This window comes from Xyrauchen texanus, chromosome 39 (assembly GCF_025860055.1).
Source record: "Xyrauchen texanus isolate HMW12.3.18 chromosome 39, RBS_HiC_50CHRs, whole genome shotgun sequence".
Lineage (NCBI taxonomy): Eukaryota > Metazoa > Chordata > Actinopteri > Cypriniformes > Catostomidae > Xyrauchen > Xyrauchen texanus.
This window is the reverse complement of record NC_068314.1, coordinates 14,791,435-14,813,578: the sequence shown is the minus strand read 5'-3', so window position 1 is coordinate 14,813,578 and position 22,144 is coordinate 14,791,435. Positions and strand designations below refer to the sequence as shown.

The 22,144-nt window shown below is 42.6% G+C and overlaps 1 protein-coding gene across 2 annotated transcripts in view; it reads left to right on the top strand.

Moving 5' to 3' along the window:
• Positions 1 to 22,144, top strand: part of iars1 (isoleucyl-tRNA synthetase 1) — a 183,050-nt gene that overhangs the window by 119,211 nt on the left and 41,695 nt on the right. For both annotated transcript variants that reach the window (XM_052110889.1, XM_052110890.1), the window contains exons 24-28: positions 5,564 to 5,666; positions 6,742 to 6,825; positions 16,176 to 16,350; positions 19,385 to 19,497; positions 20,295 to 20,390. In XM_052110889.1, coding sequence (XP_051966849.1) covers positions 5,564 to 5,666; positions 6,742 to 6,825; positions 16,176 to 16,350; positions 19,385 to 19,497; positions 20,295 to 20,390 — 571 coding nt within the window. The remainder of the gene's footprint in view (positions 1 to 5,563; positions 5,667 to 6,741; positions 6,826 to 16,175; positions 16,351 to 19,384; positions 19,498 to 20,294; positions 20,391 to 22,144) is intronic.

Here is a 22,144-nt window from a genome sequence, read left to right as displayed (position 1 = left end):
AGATAAATGCATGTTCTTTTTATACTAGATAGCTCATAATTTTTCCAACTGTGATGGAACTAAATAAAATATAAATATGTTTGACTTTATATAAATATGATATGATATAAATATAAATATGTCTGACATGTGCAGAGCATTACAGTTTCGCAGTAAACTACAGTAATACTTAAGCAATATCACACGAGCAAGAGTAGGAAATAAAATAGGAAAAACTGAGTACAGTCATAACAAATGCATTTGTGCATGGAACTACTTTCTTACGCGACGGCTCAGAATCTGCCGTTGCTGGTTCAAACAAAATGATGCTTCCGTTAGTAAATAATAAATGTCACTTCAGAAATTGCATCACGGTTTGTGCTGTTTCTAACAAGTTATTGGATAAACAAGGATGGATGGATGTGTGTGTGTGTGTGTGTGTGTGTGTGTGTGTGTGTGTGTGTGTGTGTGTGTGTGTGTGTGTGTGTGTGTGTGTGTAGAGAGAGAGAGATGGAGCGTTTGCGATTACCTGTTGCCACACCCAAGCAGAGATGCTGTCAGCTTTCTGAAGCTCAGCATTCTCAGTGGAAAAGTAACTTTCCAAGCAGGGGTATTTCACCCTATTTCGCGGTAGCCAGTGTGCAAGAGTCATTCACTTTAGAAACCGCAATGTCCTCCTTAAAAAGCACATCCTCTCCAATGTGGAAACTCCGGTAAGCGTCTTGAGATCTGTAATTAATCAGTCTGATGTGTCTCTCAGCTGTGATGAGCTGTAATGCTGATGTTGTTCTTTAAAGCAGTTAAAAGCTATTTCCTAGCTTTAGTAGTGTAGTAGTAATATGAGTGATCATGGAGCGCTGTTGTATGTAAACACTGACTGACGCGGATTCACTTCACATCACCTAACTGGCTCATATTACATGCAAAAATTATCTTTTGCCGCCACCAGCTGACTAAAATTACACTTTAGTTTAGAACTGCACGAACACAAGCGGAGTGATACACACAGTGACTCCATTCAAGCAGCCTCTCGCTGCAAGCTCAGACAGAGCTAAAGCGATAACGAATGCCATAGGAGTAATTATTGCTGCAGGTAAGCATCTGCTTAACGTGCTTCAGCTCCGTTATTAAGTTCCTACAAGAATGCATTTCAGCCATTCTGTAGTGTCTGCTCTAAACAAGCACGTGCTGTAGTTGTCCATGAATTGTCCTCTCCTCTGATAAAGTGGATATTCAGATTTTTCTGAGGAAAAAATAACTACATAAAAATTGAGTGGTGAGCTAAAAGGCAAAAAACACGGAAAGTTGCATGGCTAATGTCTCAATTTTGTTTTTCACATTTTTACTTTTATTATTATTTATGTTTTTATACAATGTGTATATATAAGAGGCTCTTAACCTTTGTATTGTAATTTTGTTAAAGAAATAGTGAAGTCATATATAAATGAGCCTTCACAATAAGAATTGATACGTACCAAACCGTGAATTTTGTGTACCGTTGCAGCCCTAGTTTGCACATATTGTAGTTTATTTTCAAATCCATACTGTTCTTGACTGTATGGAAAATGCTAATGAAATCAAAAATATGTGATTTGAAAATTATGATTCACCTTGTGCTATTTTGAAAGCATTTCAACAACACATCATTTTATGCTTTAAAATGTAAATGTTTTATATATTTTTTATACACACTCATTTCAAATCAGATTATTGCAACATGCTCCAAAATAGTTGGGAAAGTCGATTAGATTTCTTCTAAGAACACTTCTTAGAAGAATCATCCATTATTCAGGTCTTCAGCTTCACAATGGTACAGTGCCTTTATTGCGGTATTTTGCACTTTATAATGTGCCACACATTCTCAGTTGGGGACAGGTCCGGACTGCAAAATATTCAGTCAAGCACCCACACTTTTTGCTTACGCAGCCATGCACTTGTAATCCAGTCAGTATGTGGTTTGTTGTTGCCCTACTGGAAAATGTAGGAACGGCCCTGGAGAAGACAGGTGTGGATGGCAGTATATGTTGCTCCAAAATGTTTGCATCTCTTTCTACATTAATGGTGCCCTCACAGATGTGCAAGTTACCCATGCCATAAGCACTAACACACCCCCATACCAAGACAGTCACTGGCTTTTGGACCTGATGCTGATTACAGCTTGGATGGTCCTTTTCCTCTTTGGTTAGGAGAACAATACAATATTTTATATGTGGACTCATCGAACCACTTAACACAATTCCACTGTTCTACTTTCCATCTCAGATGAGACCGAGCCCAGAGAAGTGGTCTGTGCTTCTGGACATGACTTCTCCTTTGCATATAAAATGCATAGTTGCCTTAAATTGTATCTGAGGCAGCAAATGGTGTTGATTGACAAAGGTTTACCGAAGGATTCCCGAGCCCATGTCATGATATCCATTACAGATGCACGGTGGTTTTTAAGACAGTGATGTCTGAGGGATTAGAGATCATGCACATTCAGAAGTGGTTTTAGTCTTGCCCTCTACTTTAATGAATACATTGCTCTAGGGATATAAAAATCCTTACGCGTCCTTGCTTGATGTTGAAATGATATACTGCGTCCTAAATGTCTGCCTGTAAGATACGCATTTACCAAAGTACCTCAACTCTATGCTTGTTTGCATGCCGCTGCCTGCAGGTAAATGCTCTTGAGGTCTTTTCATTCTCAGCCCATCTCAGTTGCTTTTAGAAATTCATGCAATGTCCTGTATTACTGATGTGTGTGTATTAATAAGCACAGAGGTGACCTACAGTCAGAGCCTTGGAGGCCATCCAGAAGAGACTCATTAACTGATTGAACTGATTCTGTGCCTGCTTTTAAAGATACTGTAGTCTTTTCTCAGAGTTCTTACTGTCCTAATATTTCACTGAACTGCATTTGGGCAGGTATGTCAAAGCAGAAAATCGAATTAATGCATGGACAAGCGTGGTTTTGCACTCCAAGAATGAACAAAGTAGCATTGAGTTTGTGGATTGGTTTATGAAATAAAAAACTGTGCAACTGCGAAAACTGAAAGATTAGATATGGTAGTGTTTCTGTCATTTTTCTATATGTTACCTAAGTTTTATTCATGCTGTCAAACTACAAAAAGACTAGCTTGTTACTGAAGAATTACCATTACACAATGTACAGTATCTACCCTAGGCTAAAGTTCAAAATGTATGTCCCTTGATACTGATTTGGGTCACATTTTATTAAATTAATGGAAAACTATGTTTGTAGTGTTTAGTGGGGCAGAAGAATTTTGAGCTGCCTCTGAAGTTGTAGCTGGGTGCTGTTGATGGGAAGCAAACACTGGTTTAGAATTTTCTGCTGTTGCATGTCATCTACCTGACATGTGCAGTGTACAACCAACTTTACTGCTGTTAATGTAGCTTAATATCTTGAAATGCCCTGCAGTTTCCAAAAATGAAAATTCTGTCATTTACTCACCCTCGTGCCATCCCAGATGCAAAAAGTTTTAGAAGAATATCTGAGCTCTGTAAATCCACACAATCCAAGTGAATATCAAAACTTTAAAGCTCCAAAAAGCGCATAAAGGTAGCATAAAATGAATCCATACGATGCCAGTGGTTAAATCTATGTCTTCAGAAGGGATATTATTCCTGTAGATGTACAGTGCATCCGGAAAGTATTCACAGCACTTCACTTTTCCACATTTTGTTATGTTACAGCCTTATTCCAAAATGGATTAAATTCATTATTTTCCTCAAAATTCTAAAAACAATACCCCATAATGACAATGTGAAAGAAGTTTGTTTGAAATCTTTGCAAATGTATTAAAAATAAAAAAAATAAAAGAAATCACATGTACGTAATTATTCACAGCCTTTGCCATGACACTCAAAGTTGAGCTCAGGTGAATCCTGTTTCCACTGATCATCCTTGAAATGTTTCTAAAACTTGACTGGAGTCCACCTGTGGTAAATTCAGTTGATTGGACGTGATTTGGAAAGGCACACACTTGTCTATATAAGGTCCCACAGTAAACAGTGCATGTCAGAGCACAAACCAAGCCATGAAGTCCAAGGAAATGTCTGTAGCCCTCAGAGATAGGATTGTGTCGATGCACAGATCTGGGGAAGGGTACAGAAAGATTTCTGCAGCATTAAAGGTCCCAATGAGCACAGTGGCCTCCATCATCCTTAAATAGAAGAAGTTTGGATCCACCAGGACTCTTCCTAGAGCTGGCCGCCCGGCCAAACTGAACGATCGGGGGGAAGGGCCTTAGTCAGGGAGGTGACCAAGAACCCGATGGTCACTCTGACAGAGCTCCAGCGTTTCTCTGTGGAGAGAGGAGAACCTTCCAGAAGAACAACCATCTCTGCAGCACTCCAGTCAAGCCTGTATGGTAGAGTGGCCAGACGGAAGCCACTCCTTAGTAAATGGCATATGACAGCCCTCCTGGAGTTTGCCAAAAGGCACCTCAGACCATGATAAACAAAATTCTCTAGTCTGATGAAACAAAGCTTGAACTCTTTGGCCTGAATGACAAGCGTCATGTCTGGAGGAAACCAGGCAGCTCTCATCACCTGGACAATACCATCCCTACAGTGAAGCATGGTGGTGGCAGCATCATGCTGTGTGGATGTTTTTCTGCAGCAGGAACTGGGAGACTAGTCAGGCTCGAGGGAAACCTGCTTCAGAGCGCTGGACCTCAGACTGGGATGAAGGTTCATCTTCCAACAGGACAACGACCCTAAGCATACAGCCAAGATAACAAAGGAGTGGCTACGGGACAACTCTGTGAATGTCCTTGAGTGGCCCAGACTTGAACCCGATTGAACATCTCTGGAGAGATCTGAAAATGTCTGTACACCGACGCTCCCCATCCAACCTGATGGAGCTTGAGAGGTCCTGCAAAGAAGAATGGGAGAAACTGCCCAAAAATAGGTGTGCCAAGCTTGTAGCATCATACACAAAAATACTTGAGGCTGTAATTGGTGCCAAAGGTGCTTCAACAAAGTATTGAGCAAAGGCTGTGAATACTTATGTACATTTTATTTTTTTCGTTTTTTATTTTTAATACATTTGCAAAGATTTCAAACAAACTTCTTTCACGTTGTCATTATGGGGTATTGTTTGTAGAATTAATGAGGAAATTAATGAATTTAATCCATTTTGGAATAAGGCTGTAACATAACAAAATGTGGAAAAAGTGAAGCGCTGTGAATACTTTCCGGATGCACTGTAGATGAGAAACAGATCAATATTTAAGTCCTTTTTTTACTATAAATTCTCCTTGCCCAGTAGGTGGCGATAAACATGAACAATGTGATTACTAAAAACAAAAGAAGAATGTGAAAGTGTCGATTTATAGTAAAAAAAATCTGTTTCTCACCCTCACCTATCATATTTCTTCAGAAGACATGGATGTAACCATTGGAGTTTTATAGATTACTTTTAAACTGCCTTTATGTTCTTTTTGGAGCTTCAAAGTTTTTGACCGATTCATTAAAAAAGAGCTGGTTCACACTGACTGTGCTACTCCTACTCCTAACCTATGCTTATCGTTATTCAGTTCTTTATAGTCTGACTTTAATGTGTATTTGTGGTTGACAGGGAGTCTCTGATTGACAAGCGCATTGAGAATGCTGTATCCCAGATGCAGTCAGTCATTGAGCTGGGCCGTGTCATCAGAGACAGGAAGACCCTTCCAGTCAAGGTGGGACCCAGTTCATTGCTTAATGTTTTATGAATGTATGTTTTTATTTGCAATTTTTTTTTTAATGTTGTCATTATTTGCTCCCCATGAAATCAATCGAGTCAAACTCTGGTTTGCCCAAATCTCCTCAACATCTCTTTGGTCAAGTTCACACAGCAGCAGATTACAGTTGTCAGTCCTGTATTTGAGTGTGGTTACTTTAACACACAGTACAGTTATTTACAAGTGACTCCCACATTCTCTAACCAAACTGACACCCGTAAAATTTCAAGACTCAACTGCATTTCGTCAAGTCCGCATTGAATCAAGGCATTGTCGTCTTGGAATATGTCTGTGCCTCCAGGGAAGAAAGAAATCCATTGATGGGATAACCTGGTCATTCAGTACATTCAGGTACTCAGCTGACTTCATTTTATTGCCACAGAATGTTGATGAGCCTAGATCTGATTGAAGCAACCCCAGATCATAACACTGCCTCCAGATGCTTGTACATTGGGCACTATGCATGATTGCCCATCACTTCATATGCTTTATTTCTTACCCTGACACGGCAATCGCTTTGAACTAGGGTAAATATGAACTCGTCAGACCACTTGACCTTTTCTATTATCTCCACTGTCCAATCTTTAAATTGAAGTTGTTTTTTCCGATTAGCCTCACTAACAAGTGGCTTTCTTGTGGCCAGACAGCTGTTTAATCCCAATCCTGTAACTTCTCGTCACAATTTTCTTAGCTTGATGCAGGCCAATAATTTGCCCCTTCTGAAACACAGTAAATCATTTTCCATGATCACGAGATACGTCTTCCGACATGGTTGTGTAATAAATGAGAAGCTACACACCGCATCAGTTAGAGTTAAAATAATTGTTGCCAGCTGAAACATATTAATCACTGCCATAATTATCCAATCATAGGCTCTTAAGAATCTGCTTATTTAAATCCAAATGCAACTTTTGTTTTTGACCAGACAGTGTATAATAGAATAACAAATGTCACAAAAATTACAATTGCAAGCTTTCATATGTTACTGGCTTGGCTGTTGAGCATAACCATGAATGTTATACTATATTTTCAGTATCCACTGAAGGAGGTGGTGGTGATCCATCAGGACCCTGAAGCTCTCAGAGATATCCAGTCCCTACAAAAGTATATACTGGAGGTAATTGTTACTGTACTTCTGTATTCCTGAGGGTTTTCAAATATGTGTTTGTGTCAGAATCAGTACAGCTCGCAGTTACTGTAATTCATCATCATACAGCAGGTGACCTTAGATATGACAAAGTTAGTGGAGAGTATTTTAAGTATGGCAGGTAGAAAAAATGAGCATTACTATGTAGACAGGCATTTGCAGGCAGGTTTGATGCTTGCAGAACAGTTGATTGAAACAGGGCTTGCCGATTTTGATTCATGAATAGGCAATGTTGATCGTTCCACATCCGGTGCTGTCAAATAAATACATTGTTGAGTATTTAAATTTGAGAATATCCGTGTAGGGATGTTCAAGGGAAGGAGGGCCCAGGACACAGGTTCTCTCCTTCAAGGTCAGACTTTTATTCTCTCACAAACACAGGCTTCAGGGCCACACAGTGAATAGTTTTTAGGCAGTCGGTAAAACAGTCGGCTGCGTTCTGGCTTGCTCTCTGTCTCCCGTCTGGCAGTGGTGTGGCCGTTTATATGCCGCTCTCCCCATGCTCACTGGAGTTAGAGACAGGTGTTAGACATAATTTAGCTCAGGTGTAAGTGCCCTTACTTCTTTCTCTCTCTCCGGACTGGCGCTCAAACACCATATACCTTCTTTGTGCACTTGAATTCACTTTGACACTAATACTGTACTGCCATTTAAAATGTGAAATTGGACATAGAAATGTGTAGAGGTATTTTGTCAATGTTATTCAAGTAAAAAGAGAAGCCTAATTTTTAAAGTATTACTGAACAGATTAAATCGAATTTAGAACGTCTAGGTTACGTATGTAACCTCCGTTCCCCGATGGAGGGAACGAGACGTTGTGTCAGAGAAGCGACACTAGGGGTCTCTCTTGAGCGCCGATATTCACCTCTGATCTATGAAAAAAGGCCAATGAGAAGTTGGCAGCCAGTATTTGCATGTCCCGCCCCCGGACACACGGGTATTTAGGCGGCGCAAATACAGGAGTTCATTCAGGATTTTTCTGAGGAGCCAGAAATGGTCCGGCCACAACAGTGGCTCGGCTCAGCGACGTGGCGGGGAAGACACAACGTCTCGTTCCCTCCATCGGGGAACGGAGGTTACATACGTAACCTAGACGTTCCCCTTCTGTCGCTCTCTCCACGTTGTGTCAGAGAAGCGACACTAGGGGTCCACTTATAAAAGTGCCATGCGCTGAGCCGTGTACGTGAACTGCTGATACAGGAGCGAGCAGGTATTCTTACGTGCAGGACGACCAACTGTATCAGGCTGCATGTACCCTTCCTCAATGCTCCATTCAAGCCATCAGAATCCTTTTCGTTACCCTGGAAGGGGGAACAAGGTGATGGCCGCCAACCTGGGAATGGGCCAGCCTGGCTGGGCCTCTTTTCGCTCTATGTTTCTCGCATAGAGAAACTACGGCCGGGGCCCTTACACGCATTGAGGGAAGGGGGTCTTAGCCCTTCTTTCAGGGGGAGAAGACCCTGCGGAGGCCACACCTACCCGGCAGGGGAGGCAAAGCGTGGCAAATGCATCACATGGCCTGTTAGGACCTATGTGGAAAAGTTGGTGCGGTGGTAGATCCAGCCTCGTAGAGGGGGGAAGCATACAGCACGGCGACCGAGGCAGCTGTAACTGCCTAAGGGAGACACGGGGGTCCACTCGTGAGGGGACAGTACCGTGGAATTACACACAGGGGGAGTCCGAGCAGGAGGCCTTACCTGCGGAGCACCTATTCCAGTACAGGGTAGCCTTCGGGTATCCGTAGTGGCTTGGGTCGGCGAGTTCCTCCGCTGAACTGCGAACCCAACAGGGCTAGGGAAGAGTCAACCAGCGACCCGGAGATGGGGTCTCCTGGGAACGGAGGCGCACTATTTTACCTCGGCTGAGGAAACTGTCAGAACATCATCATATTACTGAGTTCTACGGGCTCGGACCTGAGAAAACACAGGACGATACTGACTCGACTCGGAGATTGTAAAACCTCGAGAAAGTGTTAGGTGTTGCCCACCCTGCTGCTCTGCAGATGTCTGCTAGGGAGGTGCCCCTGGCCAGTGCCCATGAGGACGCAACACCCCTAGTGGAGTGAGCTCGGACCCGCAAGGGGGGGCACGGCCTGGGTGTGATAAGCCAATGAAATGGCGTCGACAACCCAGTGGGCAAGCCTCTGTTTGGAGACAGCGTTCCCTTTCCGCTGTCCCCCGAAGCAGACAAAGAGCTGCTCAGAGCATCTAGTGCTCTGCGTGCGGTCCAGATAGATACGCAAAGCATGTACTGGACACAGCAACGCAAGGGTTGGGTCTGCCTCCTCCCGGGGCAGCACTTGCAGGTTCAGTACCTGATCTCTGAAGGGTGTGGTAGGAACCTTGGGTACATAGCCCGGTCGCGGTCTTAGGATCACATATGTGTCTGCCGGACTGAACTCCAGGCAAGTGTCGCTAACAGAGAACGCTTGCAGGTCCCCGACCCTCTTGATGGAGGTGAGCGCGATCAGCAGGGCGGTCTTGAGAGAGAGGGCCCTGAGTCCAGCTGAATCTAGCGGCTCGAAGGGGGGGTCTCTGGAGGCCCGTGAGGATGATCGAGAGATCCCAGTAGGGGAATAGTTTAGGCCGGGAGGGAGTTAGCCTCCGGGCACCTTTGGGGAACCTGACAATTAAGTCGTGCTTACCAAGAGACTTGCCGTTTATCGTGTCGTGGTGAGCCGTGATGGCGGCGACATACACCTTGAGGGTGGAGGGGGACAGCATCCTCTCCAGCCTCTCCTGAAGAAACACGAGCACTGACCTAACCGCGCACTTCTGCGGGTCTTCAGCTCAGGAAGAACACCAGTTCGCGAACCGACGCCACTTTAGGGCGTAAAGATGCCTGGTCGAGGGGGCTCTGGATTGGTTGATAGTATCTATGACGGTCGGTGGTAGGCCGGCTAGATCTTCCGCATCCCGTCCAGAGGCCAGACGTGGAGGTTCCAGAGGTCTGGGTGTGGGTGTGGGTGCGGGTGCCAGAGCGTGCCCCGTCCCTGAGAAAGAAGGTCCTTCCTCAGGGGAATTCGCCAGGAACGGAGGTGCACTATTTTACCTCGGCTGAGGAAACGGTCAGAACGTCATCGTATTACCGAGTTCTACGGGCTCGGCCCTGAGAAAACACGGGACGATACTGACTCAACTCGGAGATTGTAAAACCTCGAGAAAGTGTTAGGTGTTGCCCACCCTGCTGCTCTGCAGATGTCTGCTAGGGAGGTGCCCCTGGCCAGTGCCCATGAGGACGCAACACCCCTAGTGGAGTGATCTTGGACCCGCAAGGGGGGGGCACGGCCTGGGTGTGATAAGCCAATGAAATGGCGTCGACAACCCAGTGGGCAAGCCTCTGTTTGGAGACAGCGTTCCCTTTCCGCTGTCCCCCGAAGCAGACAAAGAGCTGCTCAGAGCATCTAGTGCTCTGCGTGCGGTCCAGATAGATACGCAAAGCATGTACTGGACACAGCAACGCAAGGGTTGGGTCTGCCTCCTCCCGGGGCAGCGCTTGCAGGTTCACTACCTGATCTCTGAAGGGTGTGGTAGGAACCTTGGGTACATAGCCCGGTCGCGGTCTTAGGATCACATATGTGTCTGCTTGACCGAACTCCAGGCAAGTGTCGCTAACAGAGAACGCTTGCAGGTCCCCGACCCTCTTGATGGAGGTGAGCGCGATCAGCAGGGCGGTCTTGAGAGAGAGGGCCCTGAGTCCAGCTGAATCTAGCGGCTCGAAGGGGGTCTCTGGAGGCCCGTGAGGATGATCGAGAGATCCCAGTAGGGGAATAGTTTAGGCCGGGAGGGAGTTAGCCTCCGGGCACCTTTGGGGAACCTGACAATTAAGTCGTGCTTACCAAGAGACTTGCCGTCTATCGTGTCGTGGTGAGCCGCGATGGCGGCAACATACACCTTGAGGGTGGAGGGGGACAGCATCCTCTCCAGCCTCTCCTGAAGAAACACGAGCACTGACCTAACCACACACTTCTGCGGGTCTTCAGCTCAGGAAGAACACCAGTTCGCGAACCGACGCCACTTTAGAGCGTAAAGATGCCTGGTCGAGGGGGCTCTGGATTGGTTGATAGTATCTATGACGGTCGGTGGTAGGCCGGCTAGATCTTCCGCATCCCGTCCAGAGGCCAGACGTGGAGGTTCCAGAGGTCTGGGTGTGGGTGCGGGTGCCAGAGCGTGCCCCGTCCCTGAGAAAGAAGGTCCTTCCTCAGGGGAATTCGCCAGGGAGGGGCTGTCGCGAGGAGCGTGAGGTCCGAGAACCAAGTCCTGGTGGGCCAGTAGGGGGCCACCAGAATGACTTGCTCTTCGTCCTCCCTGACCTTGACCTTGCAAGCGTTCTGTCCCCAGATCGTTTTCATCGCCCGCGGCGCCTGCCTCAATCCCGTGGGAAGGAGGCAAGGCGCGGGGGGCGGCTGAAGCGGCTTTCTCTCACTACAAGAGAAAGCCTACGACCGCAATGCTGTCATGGCTATGTTCTCGTACTGAAAACATAGACCATTTGTAAAAACGCAGCCTGCGTGTGATCGCAACCCAGGAATGCAGGACAGTTTTTATGACCGTCAGAGTTGGGGAGAAATCAACCACATCCAGAAACTACACATGGGCGGAAATATCGTCTTTAAAAAGATGCGTCCTGAGAAGGACGTTCAACGCCGCTGTGTTTTGCTATTTAGAGTGAAATTACTCTTTTAGAATAACTATTTCAAGTTGTCTGTGCTGTCGAAGTGCCCAGGGGCAAGAATGCACAGCTGTGCACGAAGGAGAAAGCCGCTGTTATGCGCCGTCAAATCCAACAGCATGCAGAGTGTCAGAGGATTAAACAGGAACTTGGTGTGTAACTCGCAGCAGACTACATGCACGACCATCGGCTCCGAAGAAATTTCCTGAATTAACTCCTGTATTTGCGCCGCCTAAATACCCGTATGTCCGGGGGCGGGACATGCAAATACCGGCTGCCAACTTCTCATTGGCCTTTTTTCATAGATCAGAGGTGAATATCGGCGTTCAAGAGAGACACCTAGTGTAATATATTTAGTAGATATTAAATGTATTTAAGACAGAATTTACAAACTTAAAAGATAAGCATGTGCTAATTAGATATTCAATGGATTTAAGACAGAATTTACAAACTTAAAAGATAAGCATATGCTAATTAGATATTAAATGTATTTAAGACAGAATTTACAAACTTAAAAGATAAGCATGTGCTAATTAGATATTAAATGTATTTAAGACAGAATTTACAAACTTAAAAGATAAGTATGTGCTAATTAGATATTAAATGTATTTAAGACAATTCAAACACTTCAAACATGACTTTTACCAATAATCTATGTGGCAGCAGTCACATAGCAAACATCTCTTTGCATTTATTGACAAATGTGGCTCTTTTAATGCCATTCAAACATCTGAATACCTCACTGTTCTCCTCCTGTCTGGTCGTGTAGTTAGTCTGAGCACAGACACTCAATCTGTATCCTTCACCCGCAGCCCCTGCTGTCCATGATTTATGGGGTGCTGGTCCTCCAAGCTAAAATTAGCTGCTCTGTCTCTGTCTGCCATGCTCGATTTGTTAAACACCCCCATGGAGAAAGCAATGGGCGACACACACCAAATGCCTGCCACTGATTACACCTATAGCTTTGAACACACTTACAAATATATTCATGAGAAAATAAACTTTTTCATCAGGAACGAAGTGAAGATTATCATGAAACGGCGTGTTTTGCTTTGCATTATTTATTGAAAGGTGATCAGATATACAAATGTATTTATGTGCATCAAAAACAGAGATTTGATGGTGGATGGAAACTTTTTACTGACTTCAAACAAGTGTCAGCATTCCTGCACCATGACATGGCGTTTTATTAATTTAATTTATCAAAATTAATTGCATACTGTATATCAATAATTGCTGAGAAAGGCCCCAAAATTAAGATAACTCAATATAGATATATATATATATATACATAGTATATATATTATATTATTATATTATAGATAGTAATTCTATCTGATCATATAATATAGAGATATATTGCGTTATTGAGGGTGACGAGTAAAACATTGATTAGTCAAAACAAAAATTTGCTTTAGGAGAGAATACATAGTTTTATTCCCATTGAACATAAGCCTACAGCCTACAGAGTCATACTGTCCTGTTTTCACAGTATGCATTCTTGCGTTCTGTCTGCCCTGTTTGTAATTGTCGGGCTATGTGCATATGTACCAGACGGATGCTTTTGTTGCATCTTTACTGGTTGTTAAGCTCAAAAACAGCATATTTTTATGGCACGATATCAAATTAAAAGTAGTTTAAACTTTGAAAATCGTGTGTCAAATTTCCTGCATTCTGCTGTGCTTCTTCCAGCTGTTACGAATGCATTCCTGTGTGACCACTGTCATTCTGTGGCTGTGCTGCTTGTGTGGTTTGTGGAGGCGTGCTTACTGCCCCCTGCTGTCGAGCTTGTAAAAACACAAAGTTGCTTCAAGCTTGAATTGTTTAGAAGTTGGGGATTTCTGTACTTTTATTATGGATTTTACTGACAGCTCTTTAGGCATGATTAATTGCATGCATTCTTTTTAACACATTTGTGGAGAGTGGGGCGGGCTGAGCAAAAATTGAGCAGAACAAGGCCAGGATGGACACCTGGAGAAAATTATCCTGCCCAGCTGTTGGTGATTGTGGTGTTGGCGGGCAGGAGATAAAGCTGCAATGAGAGCTGCAGTCAGGAGAGACTCAGAGAGAGAGAGAGAGAGAGAGAGAGAGAGAGAGAGAGAGAGAGAGATGCAATGAAGCTGTGTGTGTCTATGTGGAGCTGAAAAGCACCTCGTTAATGTGTGCTCATGCTGCTGAAATGTCCTGGTGTTGAATGTCTTTGTTACACTGAAAAATGCTGACAATAAAGTGTCTTATGTTGGATGTTTGACCGGCTCCCTCCTCCTTCAGAGAGTCCACTTCCTTACAGCATTAATCACACTAAATTAATGTGTTCAATCAACAGCCCTAATGCATTTATGAAAAATTTGATTTGATTATTTTGAACAATTTATATCCAAATGATGTCCTTTCCCAATGTTTTAAACATTGCTTTTAACTGGCGAAACAATTTTCAGAACTGGTGGTTCTCTTTCTCCTGTATTTTGAAGGTTGTGTTTAAAAGTGTCCAAATACATTTAAGGTGGCGTAGTGACTCGCCTCAATCCGGGTGGGGTAGGACAAATCTCAGCTGCCTCCATGTCTGAGACCGTAAATCTGTGCATCTTATTATGTGGCTTGTTGAGTGTGTTACCGCAGAGATATAGTGCGTGTGGAGGCTTCACACTATATGAGGCACCACACACCCCACTGAGAGCGAACCGCATTGTAGCAGTCACGAGGAGGTAACCCCGTGTGACTCTACCCTCCCTAGCAACCGGGCCAATTTGGTTGCTTAGGAGGCCTGGCTGAAGTCACTTAGCATGCCCTGGGTTTCAAACTAATGAACTTGGTAGTCAGCATCTTTACTACTGAGCTACCCAGGCCCCATTTTAAAGACTATTTAAGAAGGTTGCCATTGTTGCTGGAGAATGTCCTACTTCTGTATCATGTTCAATAGAAAATAGAAAACATTTATACAATCTAGTGTAATATTTCTATGCCCATTAGGGTTGTCAGTTATCACAATACCAATATACCATAAGTCATCTGTTGTTACCACAGCAAAAACTTATATGCTGTTGCTATCATACTCCTTTATTTAATAAAGTTAAATATTAACATACTGGCAAATTAAATTGAAACAATGATATATAGCATCTTAAAGAGCCCATATCATGCACATTTACAAGTTTATAATTTTATTTAGGGGGTCTTCTAGTATAGGTTTACATGCTTTAATGTTCAAAAAACACTCATATTGTATTTCACCCTCTGTCTGAAAAGCTCTGTTTTAGCTCCTGTCTCTTTAAAGCCCACCCTTTCCAAAAAGCCCAGTCTGCTCTGATTGGTAAGCTGGCCCAGTCTGTTGTGATTGGTCAACCGCTTTGCATGTGTTTTGGAAATGTAACGGTCCTTGCCATAACTGAAGTAACCCTTAGGCGGGCATTATGCAAATGTATTACATAGTGACAATGTCGTGGAAGGAATGGCTGGGCTGCAAACCAGGCGTTTCAGACAGTTCAGGAGCAGTGTTTTTTGTGGGAGAGAATGAATCCCTTTGGCGTGGACTTTGTGCTTTGTAACATTGCAGACCTTTTACATGCACATCATCATCATCATCGGGCGGGCTTGTTAGGTGCGACAATACTCTTCCACAACTTTCTATCCTCTGCCAATCTGGTGACCTCTTGCATTTAGATGTTCTTTTTCCAATTCCACACCTAAGTGTTTAAGATCAATCTGCGGATTGTTTGGAGACATAATCTATGACTATTATACATGCACAACCTGCTATATTACCCACTAAAGGAAAGGTAAAATCCTAAAAAGCATAATAGGGCCTCTTTAAAAAGTCATACAAATGTCAAGTTTATATATTGTTTATAGTATACTCTAGTTTTCTAGTTCTATGCCCTGCTCAATTATTTGTTTATTTATTATTATTATTTTGAGTGCAATCTTTATTAAATTATTTGTAAAAATCCCTGTCCAGTAAACAAAATGACTGGATAAGTCAACATTACCATTTTTCATGTATCAAGTAAACATTTAGAAACTGAATAAAATAAATGTCAAATTAAACTACATAAATAATTTCATTACATTACAAAAATTACAACAACAGCAAACTCCAAACTGGACATTCAATAATGCACCTTCAAATCAAAACCTTCAACAGTCTATAGGATGTTTACTGGGACAATCAGGTGCCAGGGACAGAGTTAAGTGCCTTGGTCAAGGACACAGTGTTTGTTGGGATTGAACCGGCAACCTTCTGCTTATCAGTTCTGTGTTTTAGCCTACTACGCCACACCACCACCGACACCTCCGAATCCAATGTTTGCACCACATGCTTTTTATTAAACTGCCTTTATCTGGACAGATTTAGAAGGAAGCATTAATGCAGCCATCAAATATTTTGACATCCCAAAATCCTGTCTGCGCAACTTGGCAAGCGGTTGAAAGAATAAAAATGCCATCTTATGGAGGGGTTAAAATACGTAATTATTAAAAAAAAATATATATATATTTTTGTCAAGTTATGACTCCATTTCTAAAGAGAAATAAGCACAATATTTCATAAATGTTTAAGTGGTTATAATTCAATGCCACCAACCAAAGTATTTCCATCTTGTCCCCAAAGCTGTGACCTACTATAAGTTTACAGTATTTAATTTTTTGTTCAGGAGCTGAATGTTCGCCAACTCACTCTGTCTGTTGACAAGGACAAATACGGTATTTGTCTGCGGGCCGAACCAGATCACATGGTGCTGGGCAAGCGGCTGAAAGGAGCATTTAAATCTGTTACTGCATCCATCAAAGAACTGAAGAGTGAAGAGCTGGAGGCCTTCCAGAGGACAGGTATGTATCAAATTTACTGACATTGTACCAAGTCATATAGTTGCTGCCAACAACAGTAGAAGACATACTGAAGACATAAAAACATTGATGTTGCTGATGGTGCTGTAGCCTAGTGATTTGTGTCCTTGATCAAGACAATTTACTTTACAAGCAGATTTTTACTCTAAAGTAATGTTAGTCAGCTAAATGGCACATTTAATAAATTTGTAATATTTGGACATTTTAGTGAATCAGATTGGGTCACTCAAATTATATATTTTTTTAATTTAAATTCTACTTTATTCCTATAATAATATAAATAATATACATTTTTCATTTTGACAACAGTCCAAAGTTTTCTGTTGGTTTAAGGTTTCAGTAGAAATCTTAAATTCTTTCTGATGTTAACTCCAATGCCACTACTATCTACATACCTTAACTAATCTTCCTCAAAAGAGAAACCTGCGCATGAGGAAATTTCAGCAGCAGGACCTTTGATGTGGCCACACTGAGTAGGAGGCAGTTTTCTGTGTTTGAAGTGGGTGGTAGTTTTTTTAAAGCTGTTACCTGTGTGTTTGTGAGCTGTATGCCCTGGGCGTTGGAGGGGAAGAGAAGAGGCAAGTAAAGTGTGTAAATCTCAGATTAGAGTGCAATGATCTGATGATCTCCTTTCTAAAGCATTTTTATGCCTTTTATATATAACACTGATGCCATAAGCACGGAACGCTGGATAAGACCAAGAAATTGGACCTAAATAGATCAGAGCTGGATAATCATAAAAGCATAGTTTTACACATGTTGAAATATAACTGGTAACGTTGGCAAAAAGGTCTATAAGACCAGGTAAGGATTATATATAAGAGCAATATATAAATGTATTTTGGATAAATATATATTTAGAATATACAGCTATTTTTGAATGTCTTTGAGTGCAGAAAGATGCTTTTTAAAACCAGATGTTGTAGTTATGGCATCTACCAGCAGGGGCTAACTGCTGACGGTAACCAGCTAAACCTTCACGCCTTGAATGTAGGTAATTCATTAGAAACATTTCAAAATTTTTCAAAATAGACTGGTAGAAGTGAAATGCATGCTGATGCAATCACGGTTAAGACTAGCCATGATTTGTGTGTCAGTAGATGAAAATTATTAATAATACTTACATTCCATGTCATTTCATGGAACGTACATCCAAATCCTGATGAGAATCACATTTTCTATGTATATAAAAGGAGGATGTTACTGTCATAGAAATCGTCATGGTTACTGTTGTAACCTCCGTTACCCGAGGGATGGAACGAGACGTTGTGTCGAATGAAGTGACACAGGGGGTCTTCCTGGGATGCCAAAAGTAACTCTGAACCTGAGAAAAGGCTAGTGTCAAGTTGGCAGACAGAATTTGCATGCCCTGACCTGGACATACGTGTATAAATGGAAGCGGGGCAGCGAGTGTTAGTCAGAATTTTGCACTGAGGAGCCGAAAATAATGTACAGTGGTAGGTCTAGTGCTGTGGCAGGAGGGACACACGGGGAGTTTGCCTGAGAAGGGAACTAAGCCCGTGAAGCTCGACTGCTCCGCTGAATTCGCTGGCCAATAGGCTAGGGAGGAGAAAATCCAGGGAGTCTTAGTGTCTAACCTGGGATAGAAGGTGCACTGGATCAACTTGGTGAAGGGCGCTGTGTGCAAGCGGAACACCCGGTCGGTTGTGCCACGTTACCGAGTTCTACCGGCTCGTACATGACAAAACATGGGACAATACCGACTCAAACCTGAGATTGTAAAATCTGGCAAAGGTATTGGGTGTTGCCCAGCCCGCTGCTCTGCAGATCTCTGCAAAGGAGGTGCCATGGACCAGTGCCCACGAGGATGCCACACTTCTCGTAGAGTGTGCACGAACCCGCAAGGGGGTGGGCACGACCTGGATGTGATAAGCTAAGGAAATAGCATCAACGACCCAGTGAGCTAACCTCTGTTTGGTCTTCGGCTCGAGATGACCACGAAGTAGCACAAAGGTGAGCAAAAAGTAACTATCGAGAGTGAGCCAGGATCAGCCAGTCGTCGAGGTAGTTGAGTATGCGGATGCCCACTTCCCTTAGCGGGGCAAGAGCTGCCTCTGCGACCTTCGTGAAGATGCGAGGGGGCAGGGAAAGGCCGAAGGGGAGGACCTTGTACTGATACGCCTGACCGTCGAACGAGAACCGTTGAGAGGGTCGTATTGAGGCAAGATGGAGGCGTGGAAGTACAAGTCCTTCAGGTCTACCGTCGCAAACCAATCTAGCTCTCGAACGCAGGTAGGAATGTGTTTTTTTGCCTGTAAAGCGCTAGCTTTTTTGACACGTACGGAGGTGGAGCGAATACCGGTGAAATGAGGCGGGAGCCGGGCGAATTGAGTCATGTAGCCGAGTCGGATGGTCCTGGCCAACCAGCCTGATGGGTTGGGCAGCAAAAGCCGCGTGTCCAAACTCTGCGCGAGGGGCACTAATGGGACGATCGCTTTTGACATACCGGCCGGGTTTCACAGCAGGGGGGAGCAGGTAATAGCGTGTCAGGAGGCAGAAGAGAGTCCCGAGGCTTGGGTGCTGAGAAAAGACTTACCTCGCTCCTCACACCGGATGTAAATGCCATGTTGATGAGAGAGATCAACAGAGAATGGCCAGACTGGTTCGAACCGACAAAGTCTACAGTAACTCAGATAACCACTCTGTACAATTGTGGTGAGAAGAATATAATCTCAGAATGCTATTGTGAGATGCGGGTTAGAGCTGTTTTGGCGGCATGTGGGGGACCTACACAATATTAGGCAGGTGGTTTTAATGTTGTGGCTGATCAGCGTATATTCATAATAAGTACATTGTATCAAATCCTTAAGTACATAGTAGTTAAAGACACCTAATATAAAGTTGGACCCATGTTTGTAATTATTTTTGTTGCTGCAAGTGGCATAGAAATTACATACTGTCTCTACTAGACATCACTTTACCAAATATCTTCACAAATATCAGGTTTTTTTCAATACTGGGGAAAATAGAATGCATTTTGAATATTTTTTTTTAGGATCCATTATTGTTGATGGTCATGAGCTACATGAGGAAGATCTGCGTCTGATGTACACATTTGATCAGACCTCAGGAACGGCATCACAGTATGAGGCCCATTCAGATGCCCAGGTACACATTCTATATTGATTTCATCCTTAATTCCTGTTTGGGGCAAAAATTCCACAGAAAATGAAAAGAATGGCCCAGATTTTTTTAAATGTGAGGATAAAATGCTGTTGTGAATTAGTTTGTATTTATTTTTTGTCACTACAATGTACACAGATATTTACGCTTTTATCCAAAGCGACTTACAATGCACTTATTACAGGGACAATTCCCCTGGAGTTAAGTGCCTTACTCAAGGACACAATGGTGGTGGCTGTGGGGATCGAACCAGCGACCTTCTGATTACCAGTTATGCGCTTTAGCCCACTACGCTACCAAAATTTTCTGAAAAAACCAAACAAAGAAAAACCAAAGCAGAACTTAAAGAAAACACTCTCAACAACTCTAGGTAGTGAGATGCATAATTCAACATACGGACCGACCAACCAATCATTTGAAATCTGTTCTAGCAGATTGTTTGTGTTATGATTACTTGTGCATTTACTCTTTTTCTTTTTTTTACTGTTGCTACATAATTTGATTTTATAATTAATACCCACAATTGTTCAGTTTGAGAATTTATTTCAAATAAATGATTCAGTTGATTAAGTATTTGAAATAACATTTGGACATTTGGTGTTTTTTATGGATAGAAAATAAACATGTCCTCAATCCTCAAACATACAAAATGTCACAAACAATTCCATGGGGTTAAAAATTGGCCCTAAATAATTCTGACACTGCTCAAAGTGTATATATCTGTAGTTTAATGATCTTTATAATATGATTGAGGACATTATGATTGTTTTCTTCTACTGTAGGTCCTGGTTCTTCTTGACATCACCCCGGATCAGTCCATGGTTGATGAGGGGGTGGCACGTGAAGTCATTAACCGCATTCAGAAACTACGCAAGAAGGTGAGCTGTTCTGATCTTTAAGTGGGTGAATCTTGCGAAAACATGTCTGGGTCATATTTGCCTTCAAAATTGTAAGTAAAAATAATTAGTTAAAATGTTTGTATTCTTTAAACACTTTTTGCATTTACAATGAAGAATATTTTCCCTCTGATTCACATTAATGTAATGTGTCTGGGTGTTTCTGGTCTCAATGGTGATTCTCAAGACTACAAAAAACTGAATAAAGTAGTGATTTTTTTATTCAATGCTATTTTGTGTTAAAGTACTTTCTCCTATCCCAGTTTTACATGAAAAGTCAACTATAAGTAAACCATTTGGAGTTTCATGTCCATTACATGCTTTTAAGAGCCCTGGTAAAAATCTCACTGGTAAAATACTTTTTGGCCCCAATTGGTGCGTTTAGGGGCTAGCAGGATGATGCCAAAAAGCCAATCCTTGACCCCCTGGACTCAACCATTGGTGGAAGTTTGGGGCAGGGCTATCTAATAGTTGATTAATGACAGCCGGGGGGAGTGTTTGGGAAACCTTTTTGAAAGTTGTCATTATTGATTATGAAATTCTGCTTGGTGGCACTAGAGGCACTGAAGTTACACGCGTCACCTTTAAATCAGCATACCTGTAAGTACACTGTATAATAATGTATAAATACTTTCAAGTTGAATTAACATGTCATATTTTTTGTATTTCATTAATGAAAATGAGCTTAATTGTCATGAAAATGTCAAAAGTCTTCATGGTCTTAAAATTGGCTTCATTTTCTTTACAAAAACTATAACTTCTTATCCCTTTCTTTTAATTTTGAGGTGAAATATAACCCGGACATTTTCCTGACAGGTTTTGTTAAATTCATCACAAAACTGTTGTGTGGTTTGAAGTCTTTTTTTCATTTTTCTTTATTTTGCTGTGTGGTTCAGTTTTGTTTCTGAATGAAAACTTCTGGTGGCCTCTGTTCTCGGGTCTACTTCCACACCTCTGACGTCTCCTCCCATCATGTGGTTGTCTTTGTACACTCTCTCGGGGTCAAGCTCAATTGTTTTTCCCAGGCTCATGAGAGGTACTATATGGAAAAATTTTCCACCCCATAGTTCTGAGGGCATTGAGCAATTGTTCAGTGTTACAGCCTGGCCTTAAAGCTTTATTACCCACAGTCCACTTTAAGATAAACAGCATTTTGTAGTTGTGTGAACATAAGGAAAATAGGATGGATTTCCTTTCTTCAGCCGCCTTTTTTTAATCATAATAAACAAATATTTTTCCACTCCACAAGTGTTGCTTGGTGTATATGTGAGGGGGAGGGTGTCTGGATGCCTGCCAGTCCTGAATTCCACTCTTATTGAAAGTCTGGAAAAATCTGGGGGAATTTTCCATGGGAGGGAATTAATTTTTCAATGTTTTCTCGGATGAATGGTGGTAACCAGGGGGCAGATGTGTGAGAGAGCGTTCTTGGTAAAGCAGAAGCCATTGTGTTTTTGTACTTCTTGCTCAAGGGTGCCGAATACCCAAGCGTGTGTTTTCTATAACAAGTTTGTCCATTTCTTATCGCGTCTGCTTTGGGGAAAATGAAGAAACGCTTCGTGCCATTTCCCAGCGTACCCTTAAAAATGAAGGCAGATTTAATGAGCTGTGCTTTAACCCTCAGAGGTACAAGCAGTGATATTGATGAACGATGATACACTAACAGTCAAAAATCTGGACAGTATGAACCTACTCATTCTATGACTATTTTTGACATTTTTGAATATTCGTAAATTCAT